This window comes from Monodon monoceros, unplaced genomic scaffold, assembly GCF_005190385.1.
Source record: "Monodon monoceros isolate NGI ecotype Baffin Bay Population unplaced genomic scaffold, NGI_Narwhal_1 Super_Scaffold_19, whole genome shotgun sequence".
NCBI lineage: Eukaryota > Metazoa > Chordata > Mammalia > Artiodactyla > Monodontidae > Monodon > Monodon monoceros.
This window is the reverse complement of record NW_021703775.1, coordinates 81,291,946-81,314,628: the sequence shown is the minus strand read 5'-3', so window position 1 is coordinate 81,314,628 and position 22,683 is coordinate 81,291,946. Positions and strand designations below refer to the sequence as shown.

General features: G+C 42.4%; 1 protein-coding gene across 1 annotated transcript in view; it reads left to right on the top strand.

Annotated features, from left to right (window-relative positions):
* The window catches only part of GRHL1 (grainyhead like transcription factor 1), a 46,103-nt gene that overhangs the window by 6,134 nt on the left and 17,286 nt on the right, over positions 1 to 22,683 (top strand). Inside the window, exons 4-8 of the mRNA XM_029232172.1 lie at positions 1,898 to 2,288; positions 3,337 to 3,413; positions 4,860 to 5,016; positions 5,202 to 5,313; positions 6,288 to 6,382. Coding sequence (XP_029088005.1) covers positions 1,898 to 2,288; positions 3,337 to 3,413; positions 4,860 to 5,016; positions 5,202 to 5,313; positions 6,288 to 6,382 — 832 coding nt within the window. The remainder of the gene's footprint in view (positions 1 to 1,897; positions 2,289 to 3,336; positions 3,414 to 4,859; positions 5,017 to 5,201; positions 5,314 to 6,287; positions 6,383 to 22,683) is intronic.

Below are 22,683 nucleotides of genomic sequence, written 5' to 3'. Positions count from 1 at the left end.
ACAGAGCATAAAACAGTACACTTGAAAATGCCAGGTTTCTGTGAAAATAAAGCAAAAGTTTGTTTAAATGAACAGGCACTAGTGGAAGAGATGAGTAAGTTGGCCTCTTAATATCTGAATTCAGATTTCATTACTGATTTGTCTCACTAATAATTACGATTCTATTGCTGAGAAGTCACCCGTTTCTTTAGGTGTAGTTGCCTTTTCTAGAAAACAAAAGCAATAACTTTCTCCGCACCCAAAGGGATGTTTTTAGTAACCACGTGAGTGCACTGTTTGCTTATTTGTCTTTTAGGTTCTCTTAAGAAGGATGTGTCTAAGGCAATGGTGGGGGTCCATTAAAAAAAATAAGTATCAATGATCTTGAATAACTGCCTAACTGAGTAAAATTTAATAAAGTATGTTCAGCTGTATTCCAAACTCCTGTTGAGGTTATTTTTGAAATCTTTTAGGTTAAAACTTTCAGAAATTCAAATTAAGCCTTGACTTTATAGCCATGAAGAAAAAAAGTTAAATGTGCCTTTTAAATTGCCCTGTGTTCTATTAGTAATAAAAGAATAAAACATTTTTGAAGAAAGAATGATCACTCAGAATCCCACTGTGCTCACAGTTTAGTTGTTTGCCGTTTGGGCATGCAGGCGCATTTTATGGGGCTGTGATTATATTCACAGATAGGATTTTCTTCTACTCAGTATATTTCATAAATATTTTCCATATTGCTGTTTTAATCTTCATAATTTGGAAAAGGGCTTATGGCTTTTATTTTTTAATTTTTGTTATAGGCACTTTCAAACATAACAAAAGTAGAGAAATAGTATAAGCCAGTAGCTACTCAGCTTCAACTGTTATCAACTTACTTCCTCCTTTTTGATCTACTCTCCCCTCTTCTCCAACTTTCTAATTAATTAATTTTTAAATTTTATTTTTGCTAGAATATTTTAAGGCAGACCCTAGCTATCCTTAACATTAAGGCTGTATCTGATTTTTGCTATTACAAAGCCTTAATGAACAGCTTTCTAAATAGCTTTTTCCTTTTTCTCTAAAGAAATTTCTTTAAGACAGTCTTGGGAGTGAACTTATGGTTTAAGGTTTGAATATTTTATTGATCTTGAAATGTGCAAAGTTGCCGAATAGCTTTTTTCCCTTAAAGGTATCAGCCTATATGGTTTGAGGGGGCTTTGAAAATGTATCAATTTTACTCTAAACTAAAAATCATCTTATATTGCCCAGGATATTTATTAAGCCAAAAGTAATTTGTGCAAATATATCTGCTGGTACAATGTAATCATAGGGTGGTTTTGTTTTTTTTTTGGTGGACGGGAAAGCGAGTGAGTCTAAGTACTGGGAGAAGTGGTGGTTGAGGACCAAGTACCTCACACTTCCTGAGCTCCTGTGTGCCGGGCATCATTATACGCATTTCACCTCATCACCACTTTGTGAGGATAGGTACCATCATTATCCCCATTTTATAGATGAGCACGTAGTTACTGAAGGATTTTGAATCTACATTGTCTGACTGTAGAGTCTGTACTTTAACCACCAGCCTATACTGCTCCAGTTAATCACGTTTGTAGCTTCAGGCTTCTAGTAAAATATGATCATTTTATAGGATTGTTGGAAATAAAATATAGTAGAGGAACGCTCTGAGTTCTCAGCGTTTCAAATGAAATTTTACTCAATACTTCTGGATTTTACTTGCCCTGTAACTATAAAGCATTTTTTTCCCTTTCTCTGGTAACGGGTTGTTGTGCCATTTCCTATTTATTTTGTTTCTACCAAGTATATTATTATTATTGCGCGGGACCCAATAGCCCAATGCCATTAGGAAGATAAAAATTGTCAGGGAACTGTATCAGCACTGAGTTTGAAAACACAATTTTCTTTTCTTTTCTTAAAGAAATAGCATATCAAACGTGACTGAGCAGCCCCTCATTTCTGCTGGAGAAAACAGAGTGCAAGTGCTGAAAAATGTGCCATTTAACATTGTCCTTCCCCATGGCAACCAGCTGGGCATCGACAAGAGGGGCCATCTGACAGCTCCTGACACCACGGTCACTGTCTCCATAGCAGCGATGCCTACCCACTCCATCAAGACGGAGACCCAGCACCACGGCTTTGCTGTGGGGATCCCCCCAGCAGTGTATCATCCTGAGCCCACAGAGCGTGTAGTGGTTTTCGACCGGAACCCGAATGCTGACCATTTCAGCTCTGGTGCTCAACCCCCAAATGCTCAAAGGCGTACTCCAGACTCTACCTTCTCAGAGACCTTCAAGGAAGGCGTTCAGGAGGTACAGGAAATGAAAGCATCTTCCTAAGACGCTGTGTGTTTGTATAAGTATTGGGTTCCACCTCTTCCTTGTTATGTAAGCTTGAAACTCAGCCTGAAGTCAGTGGATTGGGAACAAAAGAGTTGTTTTTCTTTTTTTCTTAAAGAGAAAAGGTCCATGGGTATAATTTGTAAACTAAACGTATAAAACCAGAAATTATTATCAAGGGCACATGGCTAATCTTACAAGCAGCTGAGTTAACAATTATGATTTCAGCAAAGTGATTTGCTGGAGAATGAGAAGGAGAGCTGCATACTCAATCTTCCGTGGACAGCAGACATAGACACACAGTCTGTTTTCGGCTTTTGTCCTAGACCAAAACAAGCTCCCCGCAACTGGTCTTAATATAAAATGATTTATCATATATTTGCTTAGTGTTTCTTGCTTGGTACATTGTCGGGGAGGCGGGTAGAGCTTGATGACAAGTGCATTGTGTGACATTTACCAATTAATTCCAAGTACTTCTGAGGGCTCCGTGGTGATGAACACGTCACTCGGGTAAAAGTTAGGGGCTGAGGATGTTTGGAACTGTATTTAATGACTTATGGGGGAAAGGAGCATCCGTCTCCACTTACAGAGTGAGTAGAATAGTAACCTTTCCTGGGAAAGTGCACCGATCCATCCAGCCATGGTGCCGACTTGATACTGTATCTTAACTTGGTGCAGCGATAGAGCTGACTTCTAAAAGTCGTGAGATTTTGGTTGCACATTCCAGAGTTTGGACAGAATTGGGATGTGTGGGAAAGATGGGAAGAGAGAAGAAGGAAGCGCTTTGTGGGAGCACTTATGTAAATTGTCTTAATTTAATCAAGGGATGTATAAATGGATATTTTTTTCTTTTTAATTTTCTTTTAAAATTTTTTGTAGCGTCAAAATTTTTGTTTCAGACAAACTTTGGAAGAGTGGTGGGTTGCTGTAAGCCACATGCTCTGATGCTGTACCAGACGTTGGTCTTTAGTGAGCCTGATAACCAGTTACATCGTTGTGGCTTATCACGTTGATATTTCAGGTTTTCTTCCCCTCGGATCTCAGTCTGCGGATGCCTGGCATGAATTCAGAGGACTATGTTTTTGACAGTGTTTCTGGGTAATAGTTGTCTTTTAATTTGATTTTTAACTTTCAGCTTGTACGACTTACTTCCTTTTTGTTAATTTGATCTCGGAAAATCAGAGGTGGCTTTCGCAGCTTTCAACTTTACTTTCTTGCAGTTAGTGTGGTGACGTCTTTGCTGGAGGACATTTGCTTTAGTGCATTCAGTTTTGCACTCTGAACTGTGTTTCATGTTTCCCTAATTCTTGGTGTTGGTGCTTTTTCTTGCCTTCGGTTTCTTTATGTGATGGTAGTAGTAGTGGTAGTAGAATGGAATCTCAGAGAAGAGGTGAAGGGATTAAATTAGATCTGAGGTCCCTTCTGTTTGCAAAAGTGTATAATTCTGTGAGAATTTAGGAATAACATGAGGTGGATAAAGGCTTTTATATTTTTATTAGTCTCACTAATGATAAAATAAATGAAGTCAACTGTTTACTGGGCTGACAACCTCTTTTATACGTCACAAAATTGCATCTCACTCTGGAAATATCAATATTTTCCAAGTTATATATAAACATCTTTAGTTTTTTTAGGAGTGTAATTTCGTTTTATGCATTTTTATGTGTGTTGTATTTTTAAATAAAAGTTTTATTTAAAATCTAGGATTTTATGGGAATTGAGACTGCCTTATAGACCTACCTCAAGGCACAGGAGCCACAAACTCAAATGCCTTCAGGATCTAGAATAGGGGTCAACAAACTTTTTCTGTAAAGGATCAGATAGTAAATATTTTAGGCTTTGTGGGCCATACAGCCTCTGTCGCAACTGCCCAGCTTTGCCCAGCTCTGTCGCTGAAGCACAGAAGCAGCCGTAATGTGTAAACAAAGGGCGTGGCTACATTCCAATAAAACTTTATGTATAAAAATAGGAGTAATTTGCCAACCCCTGGCCCGACAAGTTTATTAAACAACTTCAGGGGAATATAGATGTGGTGCTATAAGATAAAGGAAAATGTAGACAACCGTGGAGTGCCATCTGAGTACATTTAAATTATAAGCAAAAACAACAAAAAAGTGCTGTCAGGCCAAATCACGTTTAGTCAGAGGCCTCCCGGCCTCCTGTCTGCAGCCTTTGCTGGGTAAATACCAGGTTGGTAGCATGTCTTGTGAGAGTTCCTTCCGGAGTGCTTTTCACTCATTCATATCATTAATATCCTTTGCCTCCAGACTTCTGATTTGTTAACGTCACTTCACAGATTTTCTGGTAGGCATTTAGCAGTCCCACAGCTGAGAGATTTGAGAATTTCTGGGTTGCTTAAGATTATATATACTTTGGAAAAAGCAGCAACTGCTATCTATTTATAGCACGACATGGTCAGTTGGATGTTTCTAGCCATCTGCTCTCTGCATACATCCACACTAAAGCATGTCAAGTTTGAGCTCAGGCATTTAAGAAGCTTCCAAGAGAGTGAATTAGAGATCTGTGAGTTTTTTTGTTTTCTAGGAACAACTTTGAATATACCCTAGAAGCCTCAAAATCGCTCCGACAGAAGCCGGGAGATAGCACCATGACGTACCTGAACAAAGGCCAATTCTATCCTGTCACCTTGAAGGAAGTGAGCAGCAACGAGGGCATCCACCACCCCATCAGCAAAGTCCGAGTAAGTCCTGCTGTCAGTTCCCGTCTCTGGGAAAGCTGGTCAGAGCTTACTAGTTCCAGGTCCGAGGCAGATCTAAATTAAGATCTGAAATTGCAGTTTTAGTTCACCGCAAAATCGAGAACTAAGTTTTCCAAAAGATACTCACGCCTTCGTGTCTTTACGTCGTGACGCATCCTCTTTCACAGAGTGTGATCATGGTGGTTTTTGCCGAGGACAAAAGCAGGGAAGATCAGTTAAGGCACTGGAAATACTGGCACTCGCGGCAGCACACGGCTAAACAAAGATGCATTGACATAGGTAAGTAGCTCCGGAGCCTGCTTTCATTCCCAGAGGTGCAAGCATCCAGTTTTCTAAATCCAGTTATTTTTGGCAGTGATCAGCTTCCTGCCGAATGCATTTGAATTTTTATGCCAGCTACTGATCTGTTCCAAACATTGTCCTTGGCCTCCTGGAATTGGTGCTCTTAACATTACTTCCTTCATGAGGACGTATGCCCCATGTGGTGGCTTTCCATGTGACCCTGGGGCCAGGAGCTGTAGCGCCAGCTCGTGTAAGAGTGTCCTGCTTTTCAGTCTACAAATTGTTTGAGGGGTAGTGTCTTCCTTAAGAGATTCTGATTATTTGGACATGATAATAGGTGGAGGAAAAAAAAATCACCAAGTTAAAGAAAATACTGCTGCTGTGCAGCAACACACACAGTCTTCCCTAGTTACATGCTGAACTGCATCGAAAGTCTCTTCTGTCTGTAAATAGACCCAGAGATTCATCACTTGGAGTAAGAGCAGCAGACCTGTGCAAATCCATATTTAGTCAGGTAGCTTTGTGAAAACCCGTGTTCTTGCCATGTATATAATTTTCGTGTAAGACCATTGTCTGTATCGCAAGATGGCTCTTAATCTTTGTGTTACTTCTTTTCTTTGCCTGTGGTAATATTCATGTTCTCTTTCAGAAGAATGAAAAGAACTGAGTTCCAGTCTTGATTCTCTGGACTTAGTTTTGTGGCCTTGGGACAGTTATTTAAACTTTTTAGACCTAAGTGTCCTAATTTTGACAAAATGGGATAAATTTAAAAATGTCTAAGCTTGCCTCCATTACAAAAATTCTGTGATTCTATTTCTTCCTTTTTTGAACTTCTTTCAACCCAACAAAATGTTAATTTAAAGTATCTAGCAGTGATAATATTAAGAGCTGAATCTTACATTGAACTGCTATAACCTCATGTTGGAAACTAGAAACCACGACTTTCTTTTTCTTTCTCGTCCCTCATACAGCTGACTACAAAGAAAGCTTCAACACCATCAGTAACATTGAGGAGATTGCTTATAATGCCATTTCTTTCACTTGGGACATTAATGATGAAGCAAAGGTAGGTAACGAAGTCCAGGGACTCCTGTGTTAACCAGCTCTTTGAGGAGTGGGAGGAGCTTAGTGATTGGACAACCGATTTTTTTGTTGTTTTTTTACAGTTTTACTTGTTTTCCCTCCTTTGCTAAGGAGGAGGGAGAACAAGCGAGGCTAGGAAGGCAGGTCACGGCCATGGTCATGAGGGGCTTGAAGCAGGACAGGACGAAACAGGCCCCCTGCTCAGCCTGTCCGTGTGTCCTGTTCCTCAGCCAGCTGGTTCTCACTTTCTATCTTTTCACTGGTTCACATTTTCTGGACATATGGCACTCTCCCAGATGTTACAGAACCGTCCCTCTCCCCTGTCTGTTCTCTTCTCCCGGAGCAGGGCCGGCAGCCACTGTCTGGCCTGGAGTCTGACTCCTCACTCTGGGCTCCGTTTCCTCCTTTGCAGAGTGGGATCGGTTCCCGTCTCTTCCCTCCTCCGGGTGTGTAGTAAGGGTGGTTGGAACAGGGCCTGTGAAGCTGGTGGCGTTTCTTCAGAAAGGCCCTCGAGTACAGGTTGTAATTAGTGCTCCGTCTTGTGTCGCTACCCTGGGAATACAACTTGCTTACGGTTCTTCTCTCTTGGGCTTTGACAAGTGAAGAGTTGCCTCCAATTCAGATGGTCATTCGGATAATTGTATTTGGAAGTTTTAGTACCTTTTAAGAAAAATTAAGCAGATTTTTCAGTCATTGCTGCCCTTCCTACAGCCTTCTTCCCTTTTAGTAGAACCCGTCTCTTCACTAAATTATTAGCACTCTGGTATTTTTTTTTGCCTTAGTTTAAAATTTGGAGCTCAGGCAACACAATAGAAACACATTAATTTCGGGCAGTTGCTCAAGTCAGACTGATCTTTACTGTTGGTTGCAGTCTTAGGAACACTTTTGTATATCAAGGACCAGGTACAAAGTTACCATCACCTTCCTGTCCTTTCTCAACCTTTCTTCTATTTTCTCTTTTATTTATTCAAAAAGAATTTTAGCAATTATGGAATAAGACACTGAGTTAGGCGCTAACTATTGTAGAATTTAATTTTTTCCTGCCTAGCCTTGCTATTAAAAATCGTATGACTGGATTCTTGAGACCCGTGTTAACTTTGTACTATAATTACTTTCCTTTCGTACTATGGTTGTGGTGTCTAAGGCAAAAGTGTGTCTTAAGAGTGCAGGATATAGTAAGTGGGGTCTGCCAGTCTGTTAGGAAGCTTAAGTTGCTGTAATTGCCGTAAAGTTACCCTGCTGACCACCTCCATCCTACGCAAACGTCTTCAGGCCGCTTAGTCCAGAGTTTGGTGCTTGATTAAAGAGTGAATTCACTCCAGAGAAGCTAGTAGAAGGAAAAGTAAACATTTCGTTTTATACAAATGTTGTTAGAGTTATTCTGAAATTAAATATCATAATAGGACTCAACGTGCAAGCAGCCTATAAGAAGAGTTGGCCGTGTGCCCCCCGGGTGCTTCTGTTCTTAAATCAAGCTAGGGAAATTTGTCCTATTTGCCATTAGGGGCTGATGGAGAAATTGTGGAGGAGCTGATCAAGCGCATCCAAGTCCTGAGTTCATTTTTCTGTGACCTTGGACTGGTCCCTTGATTCACTGGCTCAGTTTTCCCCCTCTTTTCCGCCTAGGAGAATAAAAAGGCCACAGTGGTCAACCCTCTTCTTTGCTGGGGTGTCGTCAGGACTAATAAGCACTTGTCAGGGTACATGGAGATCTTGGCGGAAAGGCCCTGCGTGTGGGCAGGGTGCTTTGTTTGTTTGATGTGTCACTCTTCAGGGTGGGAGTAATGAAAGTCCAGATGACGGGTAGGGATAATGGCTGGTTTTACTTTGAAGGCCTTCAGCTTGTTTGTATTAAGAAGTATTGTCGGAGGCATGTCCTAAGTAGCCTTAATAGCATTGTTAATTGATGTAGGGAAATTCAGTTTCATTCTCCTTTCCAGACCCCCAGCACTGACTTGATTTTTTAAGGCTTTGCCAGCCCCCAGATGGGGCTCATGTCATTGCTTAATGAGGCTGCTGCCTTTTGAAGCTGATATCAGGCATCAGCTTCAAGTGTGTGTTGAAATTAAGTCCGTAGATGTTTTGCTTTCTCTGGCCAAGTTGATGTTTTCTGTTTTCACACTGAAAGTACTTGATGCCCCGGGGCAACTAGAGTGAATAGATACACATGCAGAATCCTGTATAGATTTTTTTCACTTCTTTTTTTGAAAGCAACCCACTTTCTTGTTCTAATTTAGGACACATTTGTTGATTCTTAATTCCATTTCATTCTCCCCCACAAACATAGGGTTTCTTGGAGACATGTGGCATTCCCTTCTCCCCCCACTTTTTAAAGATATCTAATATACCCTTTTGGCCAAGCCAGGAGGAGTAAAACCAGAATTCCAGCCCAGGGTCAACATGAGAATCTTCTCTGTAGCTTCTGCTGCTCTTTGGAGGTGATTGTTTTTAGGACGTGTCAGGTTGAATCTTGAACACCTTGGCTTAGGTTCTAGGTTGGGAAAAGCACTGTCCAAGCTAGACTCATCCTGTCCCTGTACACACTCCATCACCGGCATAATCATATACTTGCTGTTACCATGGAAACTTGAAGACGTTATGAAACTTGTTTAAAAAAAAGTTATTAGACTTCAAAGCAGCAGGGGAGAAGGAAGTTGCTTTGAAAAGCAGAAATATCTTAGAAGCAATCCCCCCTGGTGGCCCTGATCTCTCTACTGTATATACCTATTCATTTTTCTGTACTCCACACAAAATTAGATTTGTTTGGGTGGTCGGGCATCTTTTTAAGAGTCAGGAATATCTACACAAATTATAGTTTATCTGACATTCACATTTCATTGAGAAATAACTTAATCAGATTTCTTCCCTCCTGATATATGGCTGAGATCAGCTGCCTGAGGTAATTTTGGCAGGGAGAAGAAGCGGTTCCCTTTGGAACATTAAAGTATGGCGCTCTGGTGAGATGCTGAAGTTTACAATTTGTAAGATAGGAGGGCACTGGTCACTTGGGGAAGAGAGGATTAGGAAATTGTTGGGCATGAGGAGACATCAGGAAGGTGGGAGGAAGATAAACACAGACTGAGACTATATAAAGATTTCATCCAAAGCCAGCTGTGCACCTTGCCCCCAGTTGCAGGACTTCATAACTTTACCCAATAAATATCCAAGTGCCTGCTATGTCCATGGTACTGTGCTCCATCCCGGCAGAAACGCTGGTATTGTAGTTCAGATGTATTGTGTGTTAAATAGGTGTTTGTGGCCTGAGATCCTAAATATAACATCATGTTTCTAAGGAAAAGAAACTTTACAAATGAACTTTGGAGCCGCAAATAATTTAGAAGTTGGGGTTATCTGTTCTGCACCAGTTTCAGCATTTCCACAACCAAGTGAGTAACTCTACATAGGCTGCACATCGTGGACTAGGGTATAATTTTTTGCTTGGATTGTAAATCTAAGAGTTTACAAGAGCTTTGAGATTTGGATAGTGATATGAAGCCTGAAGATCTAAAATAAACAGAGGAAAAAGAAGTTAGGGAGAGAGAATTAACTTTTTTGAATGCCGGTTTTATGCCAGGCACTGTGCTGAGGTGCCTTCTCTGTGTTCGCACTTAACGGGTCAGTGCTGCCTGCTCAGTACCCGTGAGAAAGTGCTTATTAGTCCTCCAGGTGGGAAGATGTTTGCTGCTTGGTCATCCAAATGAGATCACCTGAGGAGGTAAGAATCTACACCTTGTAATGGACAGAAGGTGTTCCTGACAGGGGGGAATATTTAAAAGTGTCAGCATTCATATTAATAGAGCAGCATTATGGATTCACTAATATAAATTCCCGTGGTAAGTAGACCACTCTTGCTACAGGGAAACAGTTTATGTTGATTGTTGGATGAGTGATGTTTACCTACAAAGGAGAGGAAATTATAAACCAAAAAACCTCTGTATGGAATCAAGTGAACATTGAGCCAGCCAGCTCCGAGGGATCCCTGGCCTCCAGGGGAGCATTCACAGGAAGGGATATCTCTTGGTGGTATAGGACATGGTTATACTTAACTAGACAGTATGGGAAATGGGAAAACAGGTGCAGTTGAAAGCAGAGCTCAAGATTGCTTTGATCATCTGTATGTGGCTATGATCTCCATGAGTATGAAGCAGACCTTTTAAAGATGTAATGAAACCCCAGGGATACAAAATATCTAACATGTTTTTCCCAGAGGTGACTTCTAATCCTTACTAGAAGGTGGATTGGGGTGCAGCTACCATTCATACATTTCGTTTTTTAAATAGTAGCAGAAAAGAGCTTGCCGTCAGACACGCACTAAAGCTCCACCTGGAGTGAGCAGTGTCAGACAAGGAATAGGTGTGGAGTCTGAGTTTCTTTATACTGGATTTTGCACCCGTGGCTTAAAACAACCCGAAGACTCGTGAGTTGTCCCGCCATGCCGTGCTGGAAGCCGGTGCTTCCCGATGTCTTCATCAGACCCACAGAAGGAGGCACTCCGGATCAGGTGTGATGAGCCTTCTCGCGGACAGAGGGAACTGCACCTTGTCCTTGTGGCAGGATCGTATCTCTGGCGGGACAGAGCCCATCTCAACAGGCTGTTCATGTCTTCATGGTTCACTTCCTTCGCATGTTTCACCCTCAGGGTGGTGCCTTGGCCTGCAGAGAAGGGATAGGACAAAATCAGAGCATCCCCTTCCCCAGAGGGAGAAAACCCTCAGTGAGAGAGCACTTTGTGCTTTTACTTTTAATTATGAATCTGTCAGCTCTAAGGAGGAACTCCAAGGCATTCTGCAGGATTGTCCTTTGGAACCAAATGTTTTCTGTCGTGGAGAGGCTCGTGTTACAAAAGAAAGAGGATTAAAGTAGAATGCAGAGCCTGTCTGGAGCACTGAGAGGCTTGAGCACGGGGGGCCTGGGTCCGGCTGGAGCCCTGGTATCTTTCCCTTTTGTCTCCTGTCTCAGCCAAAGTGTATGGGGTTCCTGCCGAGGATTATTGAGGCTCCCGGAGTTCATTCTGTCAGAGGGGTGGAACCATGTTGGTAACTTGAACTTAAGACTTTTTTTTTTTTTTGCGGTACGCGGGCTTCTCACTGTTGTGGCCTCTCCCATTGCGGAGCACAGTCTCCGGACGCGCAGGCTCAGTGGCCCAGCCGCTCCATGGCATGTGGGATCTTCCTGGACCAGGGCACGAAACCGCGTCCCCTGCATTGGCAGGCGGACTGTCAACCACTGCGCCACCAGGGAAGCCCGAACTTAAGACTTTTTGTGTGTGCTGTGGGATGCAGGTTTATGAGTTTAATAACAGTTTGTTGTTTTGTCTAAGCGTAATATTTGGAATCCATCGTGAGAGTAATTTTTAATTTGTTTGGACTGAGCGTATCGCTTGCATTTATAGGGATTCCATTCTGGTGAAGCATCCATCAAGTGCTCCAGTAAAATAAGGTGTTGCCAGTTTGGTTGCATTAAGCAGGGACAGGTTTGGTTTGTTTCTCAACTTTACATTTCCAGTGTGAATGGGAGGGAGGAGGGAGAGGTGAGTCAAACGTCTTACTTGCAATTGCAATTAAATATAGGCAGGAGATTTAAAACAAAAGTGTATCCTCCCTGACCTAACTAGAAAAGGAAGCCAGGAAGCACTGTTACTTTTAAAACAAAGATAAGGGACTTCCCTGGTGGCCCAGTAGGTAAGACTCTGAGCTCCCAATGCAGGGGGCCCGGGTTTGATCCCTCCGCAGGGAACTAGATCCCGCATGTGTGCCGCAACTAAGAGTCCGCATGTCACAACTAAAAAGTCTGCATGCCACAACTAAGAAGTCCGCATGCTGCAAATAAGAAGTTCACATGCCGCAACTAAGAAGTTCGCATGCCGCAACTAAAAAGTCTGCATGCCGCAACTAAAAGGTCCGCATGCCGCAAGACCCAGAGCAGCCAAAATAAATAAATAAACAAACAAAGGTAAGAGACTTTCAGAGTCCAGACAGATGCAGGCTAGACTCTCCTTGTGTCCTGCCCTTAGACCCTAGAGAAACTCAAGGTAGCCGAGGAGGCTTCTTAGCTGACGTTCTTTCTACTCCAGGGGTGTCCTTCCATGCAGTTGGAAAATACATATTTATTAAAGTAAAAAATAAAACTTTTGGTGCCAGAAAGATAGTCACATTCCTTTATGGGGAATGAATAGTCTTTAGAGTTGTGGTTTGATCAGTATTGGAAGTAACAAGAAATTTTTCTTGATTGGAAATGTGTGGAGAATGCTTTTCATTAGCTGATACAGAATAAACTCTTTACTTGGCAATTGGAAAGCTGACTTTGAAGACCCTGTTCTGGGTCTGATTATAAGGGAGGTTTCTCTTTTAAAGCGAGGGTTGTTGGGCTTTGGCTGCAAAGGGTTTCACGTGTTACCATAGTGTCTGGGCAAGAGGTCCGTCCTGAATCCGGTGGACCTTCAGAACCTGCGGGTAACAAAAGCACACATTTATCGCTGCACACACCTGAGGGTGAGGGCCAAGTCACGATGTTTCTGGTTGGACAAGGGGGACACGTGGCAGCTGAAGAAAGCCTCGGTTTAGTAGTGAAACTTGCGTCTTGTGAAACGGATTTGAGGCACCGTGTCTGGTCGGCCACTAGAAAAGTGCTGTCACTTGAACTTGTTTTTCAGTCTTTTTTTTGGTGGGGGAGAGTTCAGGTTTTTCCCCATCCTCCACCCTGCCCATGTCAAAACAATGAGCTCCTCTCTAGAGCTTTTTCTTTTTGACACTTTGTCACATTAACCCTCCTGTTCCTGGTCCTTCCTGGAAATTCCATCTCCAGTGGTTTTCTAAATCTGTCATTTCAACCAGTTTTGCTACTTGTAAGCTAAACCAGAGGGCTTTGACCCTGCCCAGACATTTTTAGTCATAACTGAATTTACCTGGAATAGAGATTTCAGGGCAATGCAGGGTCTGGGAGTTCAGGGGGTTTTTATATGGCAGATCTTCTTCATCCGAGACTCCAAATCTGGTAGTAAATATAAGTGAACTCTACGTTAATTACTCAGGGACTTTTTCTTTAGCTTTTTAAAGTTCACAGTATCTAATTAGAGACTTTGATTAGAAGTCAGCTTCCTGCCAAGTCTTCCCTTATGACCTGTCTGCTCCCCTGCCCTACTCTGTGCCTAGAGATGCTGGAATGTGGCCGGTGTTTGCCTTGTGTCACACCTGCATCCAGATTTTCGTATTTCAAACAAACGTTCTACTTATTTGGGACAACAGGTGCCCGATCACTGTATCTGGCAAGTGTTCTTAAGTTCACCAGGCCCTGCTTGTAGGATATGACAGAGGGAAGATGGGCCACAGGTGCCTCCGGAATGTTTTTCCCTCTCTCTTTTTCTGTCTTTGGGACTTTTCCCTGGCCCTCTGCAATCTTTGCAGGAACTAAGGCTGCGTGTGGGTGGCGTGGGAAGGCAACACTGTGGCAACTGTAAGGGTGATGACTGCGTCCTTGTTTTGTCTTTGGGGAAACGCCCCATGCCACGTCCATGTGAGAAGATTGCAAGTTAGTGCTTTGCTCTTCCCACACCCCTTTCCTCGCTGCCCCAGCCTTCCAGTTCTTTTCTCTTGATGGTTGTTGGACGGTCTGCGGAAGAACACAGATACTAGTTGCACGTTTGAAGGCTTTTCGTTTGTGCTGATGTTATTCCGTAGTGGGATTTTTTACTCACCTCACGTCATGAGAATAGTGGGGAAGCGTGACTTTCCTAGGATTAGCTGGTGAATCAGTAGTGGAACTGGATCCTGCTTCTGAGTTTATGACTCAGTCTCTGATACCTTCTGGGGCTTAATTAATTAATTAGACCTGCACATCGGGAGAAAGTAGGGGAGCAACAAGGCTCATACAGAACTAAGATAATCAGGCTTTGTTTGGTTTGGGGTTTTTTTGGTTGGGGGGGAGGGAATGTTGATTAAGATTGTGTCTGCTGGGGCTTCCCTGGTGGCGCAGAGGTTGAGAGTCCGCCTGCCGATGCAGGGGACGTGGGTTCGTACCCTGGTCCGGGAAGACCCCACATGCCGCGGAGCGGCTGGGCCCGTGAGCCATGGCCGCTGAGCCTGTGCGTCCGGAGCCTGTGCTCCGCAACGGGAGAGGCCACATCAGTGAGAGGCCCGCGTACCGCAAAAAAAAACAAAAAAGAAAAACAACAACAACAAAGATTGTGTCTGCTGTATAATGCTCAATAAGTGTTCCTGTCTGATGAGACTTTAGAATTGGACCTTGATTTCTTCCTTTAAACTGTTTCCCACTCCATTGGTTTCAGCCGGCATAACTTCATATACACATATTGGGAAAATAGTGATTGTATTCTAATTAGCACTGTTGGATTTGGTGAGAATAAACTATGTTATTGACCTCATTATAATTTCATTTATCAGAAGGTTTCTAAGAAAAGCTACTGAGAAATATTTTAAGAGTGATATTTTTGACTGATATGGAAGAGAGTTAAATTAAAACTTGTTCTAGGGCTTCTGCTTTCAACTTAGTAGATCAGTTACATCCCAGGAATGAGGTTAGGAATGTGATCTCTTTATTTGACTAAGTTGTATTTTAATACTAGAAATGGGTTAGAGCGATAAAGACTCCCAGAGGCAGCGGGGACGGTGCCCGTGACAGCTGTCACTGTCTGATGGGGCGAGCCATCTTTAACTCCCTTGCGCGTTAGGAAGTCACAGAGGGACTTGGTGTAGACTCCCCACGTGATCTGGGGTATAGGACCTTGACCTCATGCCTCCTGAGCAAAAAGGGACCTTCTGCTCACAGCCATTTGGGGGTCAGTTTTTCCCCTACTTCACTGAACAGTTTTTCCGTTAGGTTCTTCTTCAAGCCTTCTGTGCTTCATTGTGTCATTGTGGTTTCAAGAGCACAGATTTGGAGCAGGAAGCATGGGTCCTGGTTTTGTCTTTGTCATCTGTGTACCGTGTGTCTGTATCTTCAGAGCCTGAACCTCAGCCATAGTTGGACACTGTCTTTCTTGAATTGAAAGGTGTTGAGTAGCCAGATTCTGAACCATGTGATGCTCGTGTTAAAGGTAAATGTTTCCAGGGAACACAACAAGGATAAGTGCATTCTTGGGACATAAAACATTTTTCAGTTATCAGCTTTGTGAAGTGTCTCCCATAGTTAAATCAGCCCATTTTCCTTTTTTCTTTTCTTCCTTCTATTAGATCTTTTCTCTTTTCTTGCGTATATTTACCAAGCAATTAGAACTCACTTGAACTATCTGAATGTGCACCATAATACACGGTGCACACATGTAATTTTGACACAGGGTGATCAGGCATGCTTTCAGCTCTGTAGGCTGACACTTTTCCAAACGTCTGTTGTATATAATCTGACTTAAAAGAGCAAAACACCATTCTCCCCTGAAAATTTATTTCAGTCATTATTGATCAATTTAACTCATTTCTAACATCCTTCCAGGAAATCCTCTGCAGGCTAGTTATCAACTGCTCCTGTGTGAGAGGACCGGCTAGAAGTCATGCTGCAGAGGGTTGACTTTCTCAGCTGTACGTTCATTCATTCAACAAATTATTCACTGTGTTTCTTTTTGCAGGCAATAAGGGAGGGAAAAAAAGACGATGCAAGCAGAAAGCCTGTCCTCAAAAGAGGTGACACTGTGTGATGATACAGGTCTTAAGTGAGGTTTTAAAATGCTCTTTAGATTTCCAGGGCAAAGGGGTACTTTCAGCTAAGGGAGTCAAAGGCTTTATGGAAGAGATGGCACTGGGCACCATGCTTTGAGAGATTGCAGCCGCAGAATATTTTTGCAAAGGCTGTTTGATGGGACCTTTTTTCTTCCTTATTTTTCCCCCACAGAGTAGCTGTTGTGAATTTAAGTGGAAACGAGGCACCTGGAACAGCTTACTTAGTCTGCAGAGGTGCTGTGACACATTGAGGCCCAGACATTGCAGTGCAGGAAGCAACATTGGGATTTGTCTGCGGCAACACTCTAATCTTGCAAGAAAGTTGTAGATGTTACCACACCTGTCAATATGACACAAAGCTACAATGAAGGGATAACATGCTTAGTTATCAAATACAGACTGTTAGGTACCTGTAGTTTCTGTAATGGAAAGATGGTCACTGTAGATAATGTTTTAAAGTATAAACGTGAATAGATGCTGTAGAAAATTACCTCATGGCTCCCTATGTGAATTTATCTCTGCCCTAGAACTTACCTGTCTGTCTCTCTGTATACATCAGTGAGCCTCTAAATTCCATAACCTTTTCCAAATTGAGGGGGTATGTAGAGTCCATTTAATTATTCATTCAACAAATATTTATTTAATGTCCAGTATGTATAAAGAGCTGCTTGGTATCCTCAGTTCTACCAAGATGACCTAGGTGTTCACATCTGCTTGGAGGAAGGATGTGATCATAAATAACCTGTGAACTTGGGCAGCAAGTTACCTAACCTCTAAACTTCATCTGTGAAATGGGGTCAGAGTAGAACCAATTTCATAGGTTGTTTTGAGGGCCAAAGAGTCAGTACACTGCAAGAGTACAGTAAGTGGAACTCAAAGATCATAGCAGCATGTAGTTTTATTTGGCTGGAGTTTATGAATTTGGGGTCCTTCATTCAGTGAACACGTACTTCTTATTGGCCAGGCACTGCAAGGATGCCTTGGGAATGTAAAGGTGAGTGGGACGTGGCCCAGTTCTCAGGAAATTCGAAATTTCGTGGAGAAGATTGCCACTCTAGTACTTACAGTGATAAAAGTAAACACAGAGGAATAGAACTTACCTTGGAATAGGAAGATCAGAGAAGGTTCCTCAAGGGTGACACTTGAGTGGGTCCTAAAGGATAAGAACTAGCTGAGCATTCAGAGCCCAGAATGAGCCTATAAACTGGATGTGTGTGAGTACAGAGCTCAGATCGGGGCTGGACATCCAAGGCAAGTGGGCGACCAGATCCTGAAGGCCCTGTGGTGCCCTAGTGAGGACCTTGGACGTCTCCCTGTAAAGGATTCGTCTCAAACCCTTGGGGTCTGTGGACCAAGTATATTGGGGTTGGAATTTCTTTGCATTTTCAATTCAGTGATTAGACTTTTAAAATCACAAGTATATTCTGGTGCCAGTTGCTGCCAGGAGGCTTCAGTGCTAGTGTTTGTGCTTAGGTGTTAGGTTTGAGCTAGATAAAGTCCAGGTGAATCCTTAGGGTGCTGTGTGATCAACACAGCTGTTTGAATAGAGTCGTATTTCTCAGACTAGGATTGGATATGTTTTTAGGGGTTGAGGAACTTTTTTCTCTCTTTTAAAAAGGATACGTGTATTATTCACATTTGAGAAGTACTGCTCTAGGTGGTGGAAAATATGGCTGGAAAGGCGGATTGCATCACATACGGCATTTGACTGCTAAGGAATTTAGTCTATTACATAGGCAGTGGTGAGCAACTGAAAATTGTTGAGTAAGAATGAATGATTAAGATTCTGTGGTGATACTGGTGTTTGGTGATTGCCTAATGTCAGGGAAGCAGCCTCTCTTTTTTCATTTCTTTTCCTGATTTGTAGCCATTTTACTGTTTAAAGGGCGCTCTCCTAGAGGCCAGAAGAAAGAAGGGTTAATTTATGTAAATTTATATTAGCTCTTTTTTTTTTTTTGTCGAGTCTTTTCATTTGTTTTATTTTGCGGGGGGGGGGGGGCACTGTTGTGTGTATTTAAAGTTTTGTGAGGATTTGAAGCTTGTTAAACTAAGATTTGGAGATAATAGCTGGATTTTTATATACCTATCGTTTTTCTATCTCTCATTACCAGCTTTTAATTCAGTACCATTTAGTAGTAATAGGCATTAGGAGAATACAAAAAATATACTAAACACTGGAAGAAATTTTAAAAATGGGTCACACATAATTCCTGCCATCAAGGGGCTTAGAGCACTTATAATCACAGTGTGACAGAGTGACCAAGTGTTCAGTAGAGGTGACGGGGGTGTGGATACCAGGCCCTTGGCCTGAAATAGAAGCTCACAGTAGGGCCACAGGGTGCTGGGGGCAAGGCTACTTATTACAATGTGATAGATAGTAAAACAGGGCTGTAATTCTTTTGGGGTAGTTAGAGAACGCATCTCAGAGAAGTTCTATCAGCTGTTACTAGGTCTTTATTTATAAGAGAGATGTCAGTAGAGAATGGAATAAAATTTATTTTAAATTGAGGGGCAGAGAAAATAAAGATCCCCAAAGTGTGTGTAAAAATTCCTGTAAAGGAGGTGTGAAACTAGAATGGGACTTTGGAGCTGGGTTTTGGAGGGCCTTAAGAATTTGGGTCCCTTCCTTCAGACTCTGGAGAAGCACTGCAGGTTGTTTATGACTTAGTTGTCCCGGTCACTGAGGTGACATTATGCGGCTGAACGCCTGTGACCTCTCACTCTTATGAGCATTACGCTTTGTTACTCTATTGTAGTGTAAAAATCAGAGCCCTTAAAAAGAAAACTTTATCCCTTAAAAAAACTTAATTAAAAAGAAAACTTTATCCAAACTGTCATAAGAGTGGTTCATATAATGTTCTTAGTGAATCTAAAGGTTCACATTTTGAAATTTTTTATTCCACTCATTGAGAAAACCATATTATGGAAGTCAAAGGAAATGATTTTCACCATTTTAGGAGCAATGTTATAATAATGTGTAAAATTCCACCTAAATCTCTCAGTGGGAAAAAAAGTTAAAACTGTATTATTTGGCTGTCAGGTTCTTGTACAGGAATAATAATATAGAATGAGTATTACTGTTGTGGTAACTTTTTGAAAAGGAACAGCCTTTTTGTTTATGAAAATTATCCTAGTGTATTTAAGTTAGTCAGTTTCATCATTTAGCTTCTGACTCACCTGCTTATAATTTTTGTAACTTCTTCCTGATGAATTCCAAGTGCATTGTTAATGCTTTCTTTCTGTGAATTAGGTGGGTGAAAAATTATTTCTAGAATATCTCCCCACAAATGAAACTCACTTGTCAAAGCTCATACATCTGACTACTCCCTTTAGACTAGAGACTCCATACGTTTTCTGGAATTGTGCCTTGGTTTGTGGTATTGATGGTAAAGCCCCCAAAGAACAGGTGAGTTGGGGGTTTATAAAATTTGTTCTCAGTTGCTTTCACTCTACGACTGGGAAATGAACTGCTGATTGTGGCCTGTGTTTTGAGCAGACTAGTTCCCTGTGTCTTTCTTCTCCTTTTCTTTCCATTTGAGGAGTCACAGTGGACACAGCAGCTGGCTGGTGAACAGCATTGTGTGGCTGCCATAATGCTTCCTGGAAAGATCATCATAAATTAGTCCAGGATCTGATTTCTTGTTGGTTCTGTGCTTATAAACATTTGGAATGAAAAAATCTATACAAGTTACTCCTTTGATAATGTAAATCTTTATTCTGTTGTTTTTTTCTCATTTTCAAACTGAGGTTTGAAAACAAGATTAAATCTTTTGAAAAATTCTAAGTGCATGAAAACAAAATTAAATTTTTTGAGAAGTTCTAAGTGCATGAATTCTTGGCCAAGAATGAGGAACTGTCTTAGAAAAATGGGCTGGACATTTAAAGAGGAATCTTGCCGAGCATCTTTCCACCTGTTTAGCAGGGTTTTTTGTGGTTAGTTTTTTTTTCTCTCTAGTGATTTTAGGTGGGAACATTAGTTGCTCATCTTTTGAGATTTGTTCCAATTATTTGAATAAAATCAAACTTTTCCTCCAAATAAGTGGCAAGGAAGTATGAAAACAGAGAAAAGGTCATTACTTGAGTTCTTAAAGATCTTTATTTATGTCATTCTAGAGAAGGAAGGTTGTGTATCTTTCAGCCTACTCTCAGACTTCAGAAATAAGGCGTTTTAAGTGTGTATGTGTGTGTGGCTGTGTGTGTGCATGCACACACACGTGTATTGTATAGAAGAGGAGTTGGATGTGTAATAATCCATCTTCCTTTTCACCTCTTTCCCACCTTCTGTAGGTGATATTGGAGTTTTTCTGTAATCTCATTATAGAAAGTATTTCTCTGCACAATGAGTATGGTCTGAACATTTGTTTTATCCAGAGTTGGGTGACTTGGCCTGTTGTCCAAGGCCAAGTCACCCAAGGTAGAACCCAGTCCAGGTGTTAACATGGTGAGGAGCAGAACACATCTGCCACGTTGCTGCCCCAGGACCCAGAGCACAGCTCTGCCTTGTGTCCTACACTTGCTCTCTCCCTGTTTTGGGTGCTGCTGATTAAAGATTGTCACCTTCCTAAATAAAGATTCACAGACACTGACTGAGCTTCTCCAGCAGAACTTAGTGTAGTCCGTCCACGGGCGTGGGCTGCATCGATCAAGACTGTGGGTGTGTGGGTGAAGGTCACACTGATGGGAAGCCCATAGTGGGTATCTTCTCAGGAGGTCACCTGCGGGGAGAGTGGAAATACTGAACTACAAAAAGGGGGGGTAGTGCTGCCTCGCTGTTCTTACCACATTGTGATGTCGTAAGGATCAGTTACTATCCCGGCAGCTTAGAGAATGGTGTAGCTCGGGGGGTCAGCAAACTGCAACTCTCAGGCCCTGGCCAGCCAGGGGCCTGTTTATGTGAGTAAAGATTTTTCAAGATACCGCCACCCGCATCTGTTCACGTATCATCTGTGGCGGCTTTCGCACCGTTACTGCGGAGTTGGGTGGTTGCATGTGGCCCACAAAGGCGGAAACTCCATCAGGCCCTTTTGCAGAAAAAGGTGGCCCACTGCTGATGTAGATAAATACGAGAAAGCTGCTTTAGGTGTCTGCATTGTACTTCTTCTTGGTCGTGTTTGTTCACTGCTCCCTCGGCATCTTCCTCCTCTTGCTAAAAACCTGTGTGCTGAGCGTGTGCTGTGTACCAGGCCCCAGGAACAGGAATGGCTGCTTGAACGTTGTATCTGTCCTCTGTGGGCACGACGCCACTGGCCAGTCTCACACCCGAACACACAGTTCATCCATACACGTCAACCCCCATGAAAATCAAACGTCCCATGAGGGATAAACATAAGAAGTGAAGTCTGACAGGTTTTTAATAGGTTTTTTCAGGCCTCTGTCTTCTAAAGTAGGAGTTCTTGAGAATTCACACGACCTTATTGAATAGCAAAGTTGAACAGATGCTTTCATCTTTATCTTTCCTTTGATTAAATGAATATTATTCTTATTTGATAGGGCTGTACCTCTGTAAAAAAATTTTTTTTAATTAAAAACAACCTGATGGGATACATATAAATACATGTAAGCACATCGGAACTCTTTCAAGAAAGGAAACCATATATTGGGACTCGTTTTAATAACCTCAGAGTTTTGGAGCCAAAGGAGATCTTTGATCGCTCAAAGTGTGTAAGTACATAGAAGATTAATTACTTGACGGCAGTGGTTTCTATCCTGGCCGATCACGAGAATTACCCAGGGAGGACCTAAGACAGTTCTCGAGCCCGAAACCCACCCCAGGCGTGGGAGCAGGAACTGTAGACGTGGCCTCACCGTCACCGTCTCCGGTACAGGCTGACAGCCCGGGGATTCCAGGTGAGTCAGGGTGTGAAGCACTCGAGCTCCCAGGCAGGATTATGCTCCGGCCACATTTCGAGAACCACTGCTTTGTAAGATTCTTAATTTTATACAGGTAGCTAGTATGATAACTTTAAGCGGCAACTTCACATGGTACTCTTAAAAGAACATGATTTGTAAAAAGTTGATTGATCAACGTATTACACAAAATTATTGTCACTAGAAATACAGAGTAGGGATACAGGATTCATCATCTTTCAGTGTAAGTATGCTGGGACTGCAGTTAAAAGTCATCTAGAGATCGTCGTCTAATCCAGCCCTGTGTTTGACAGTGGGGGACCCTTGCCCGCATCACGGCACAGTTAGTGACAGAGCTGGGACCAAAACTTAGGCGTTTTGCTTCTCAGACCAAAGCCTTTCCTGCTGACCACGTTACCTCTTGCTAGAACATATATAAGGCATCTTGCACCCTTGCCAGCCTTTGGTGTCCCCCTCAGGGCCAGCTGTCCCTCTGACTGTCCGGCTTGTTCTTGTGCCGCCCCCATTTTTCTCCTGCAGGGCTTCAGCCCACTGTTCCTGTACCTCGTGTCCCTGGCCTAGATACCGCACAGCCCCGTTCACTGTTTACTGGTATGTTTGTGTGTTTAACTAGAGAAGGTGGCACTTTTTTAATGCTGAGTTAGGGACGCCGTACACTTTCTCTGACACATTTAGAACCCCGCCAGGTTTAGAAAGAGTTGATATGAAAATAGGAGAAGCATGTCCATAAGAAAGCAATTGTAAGTGA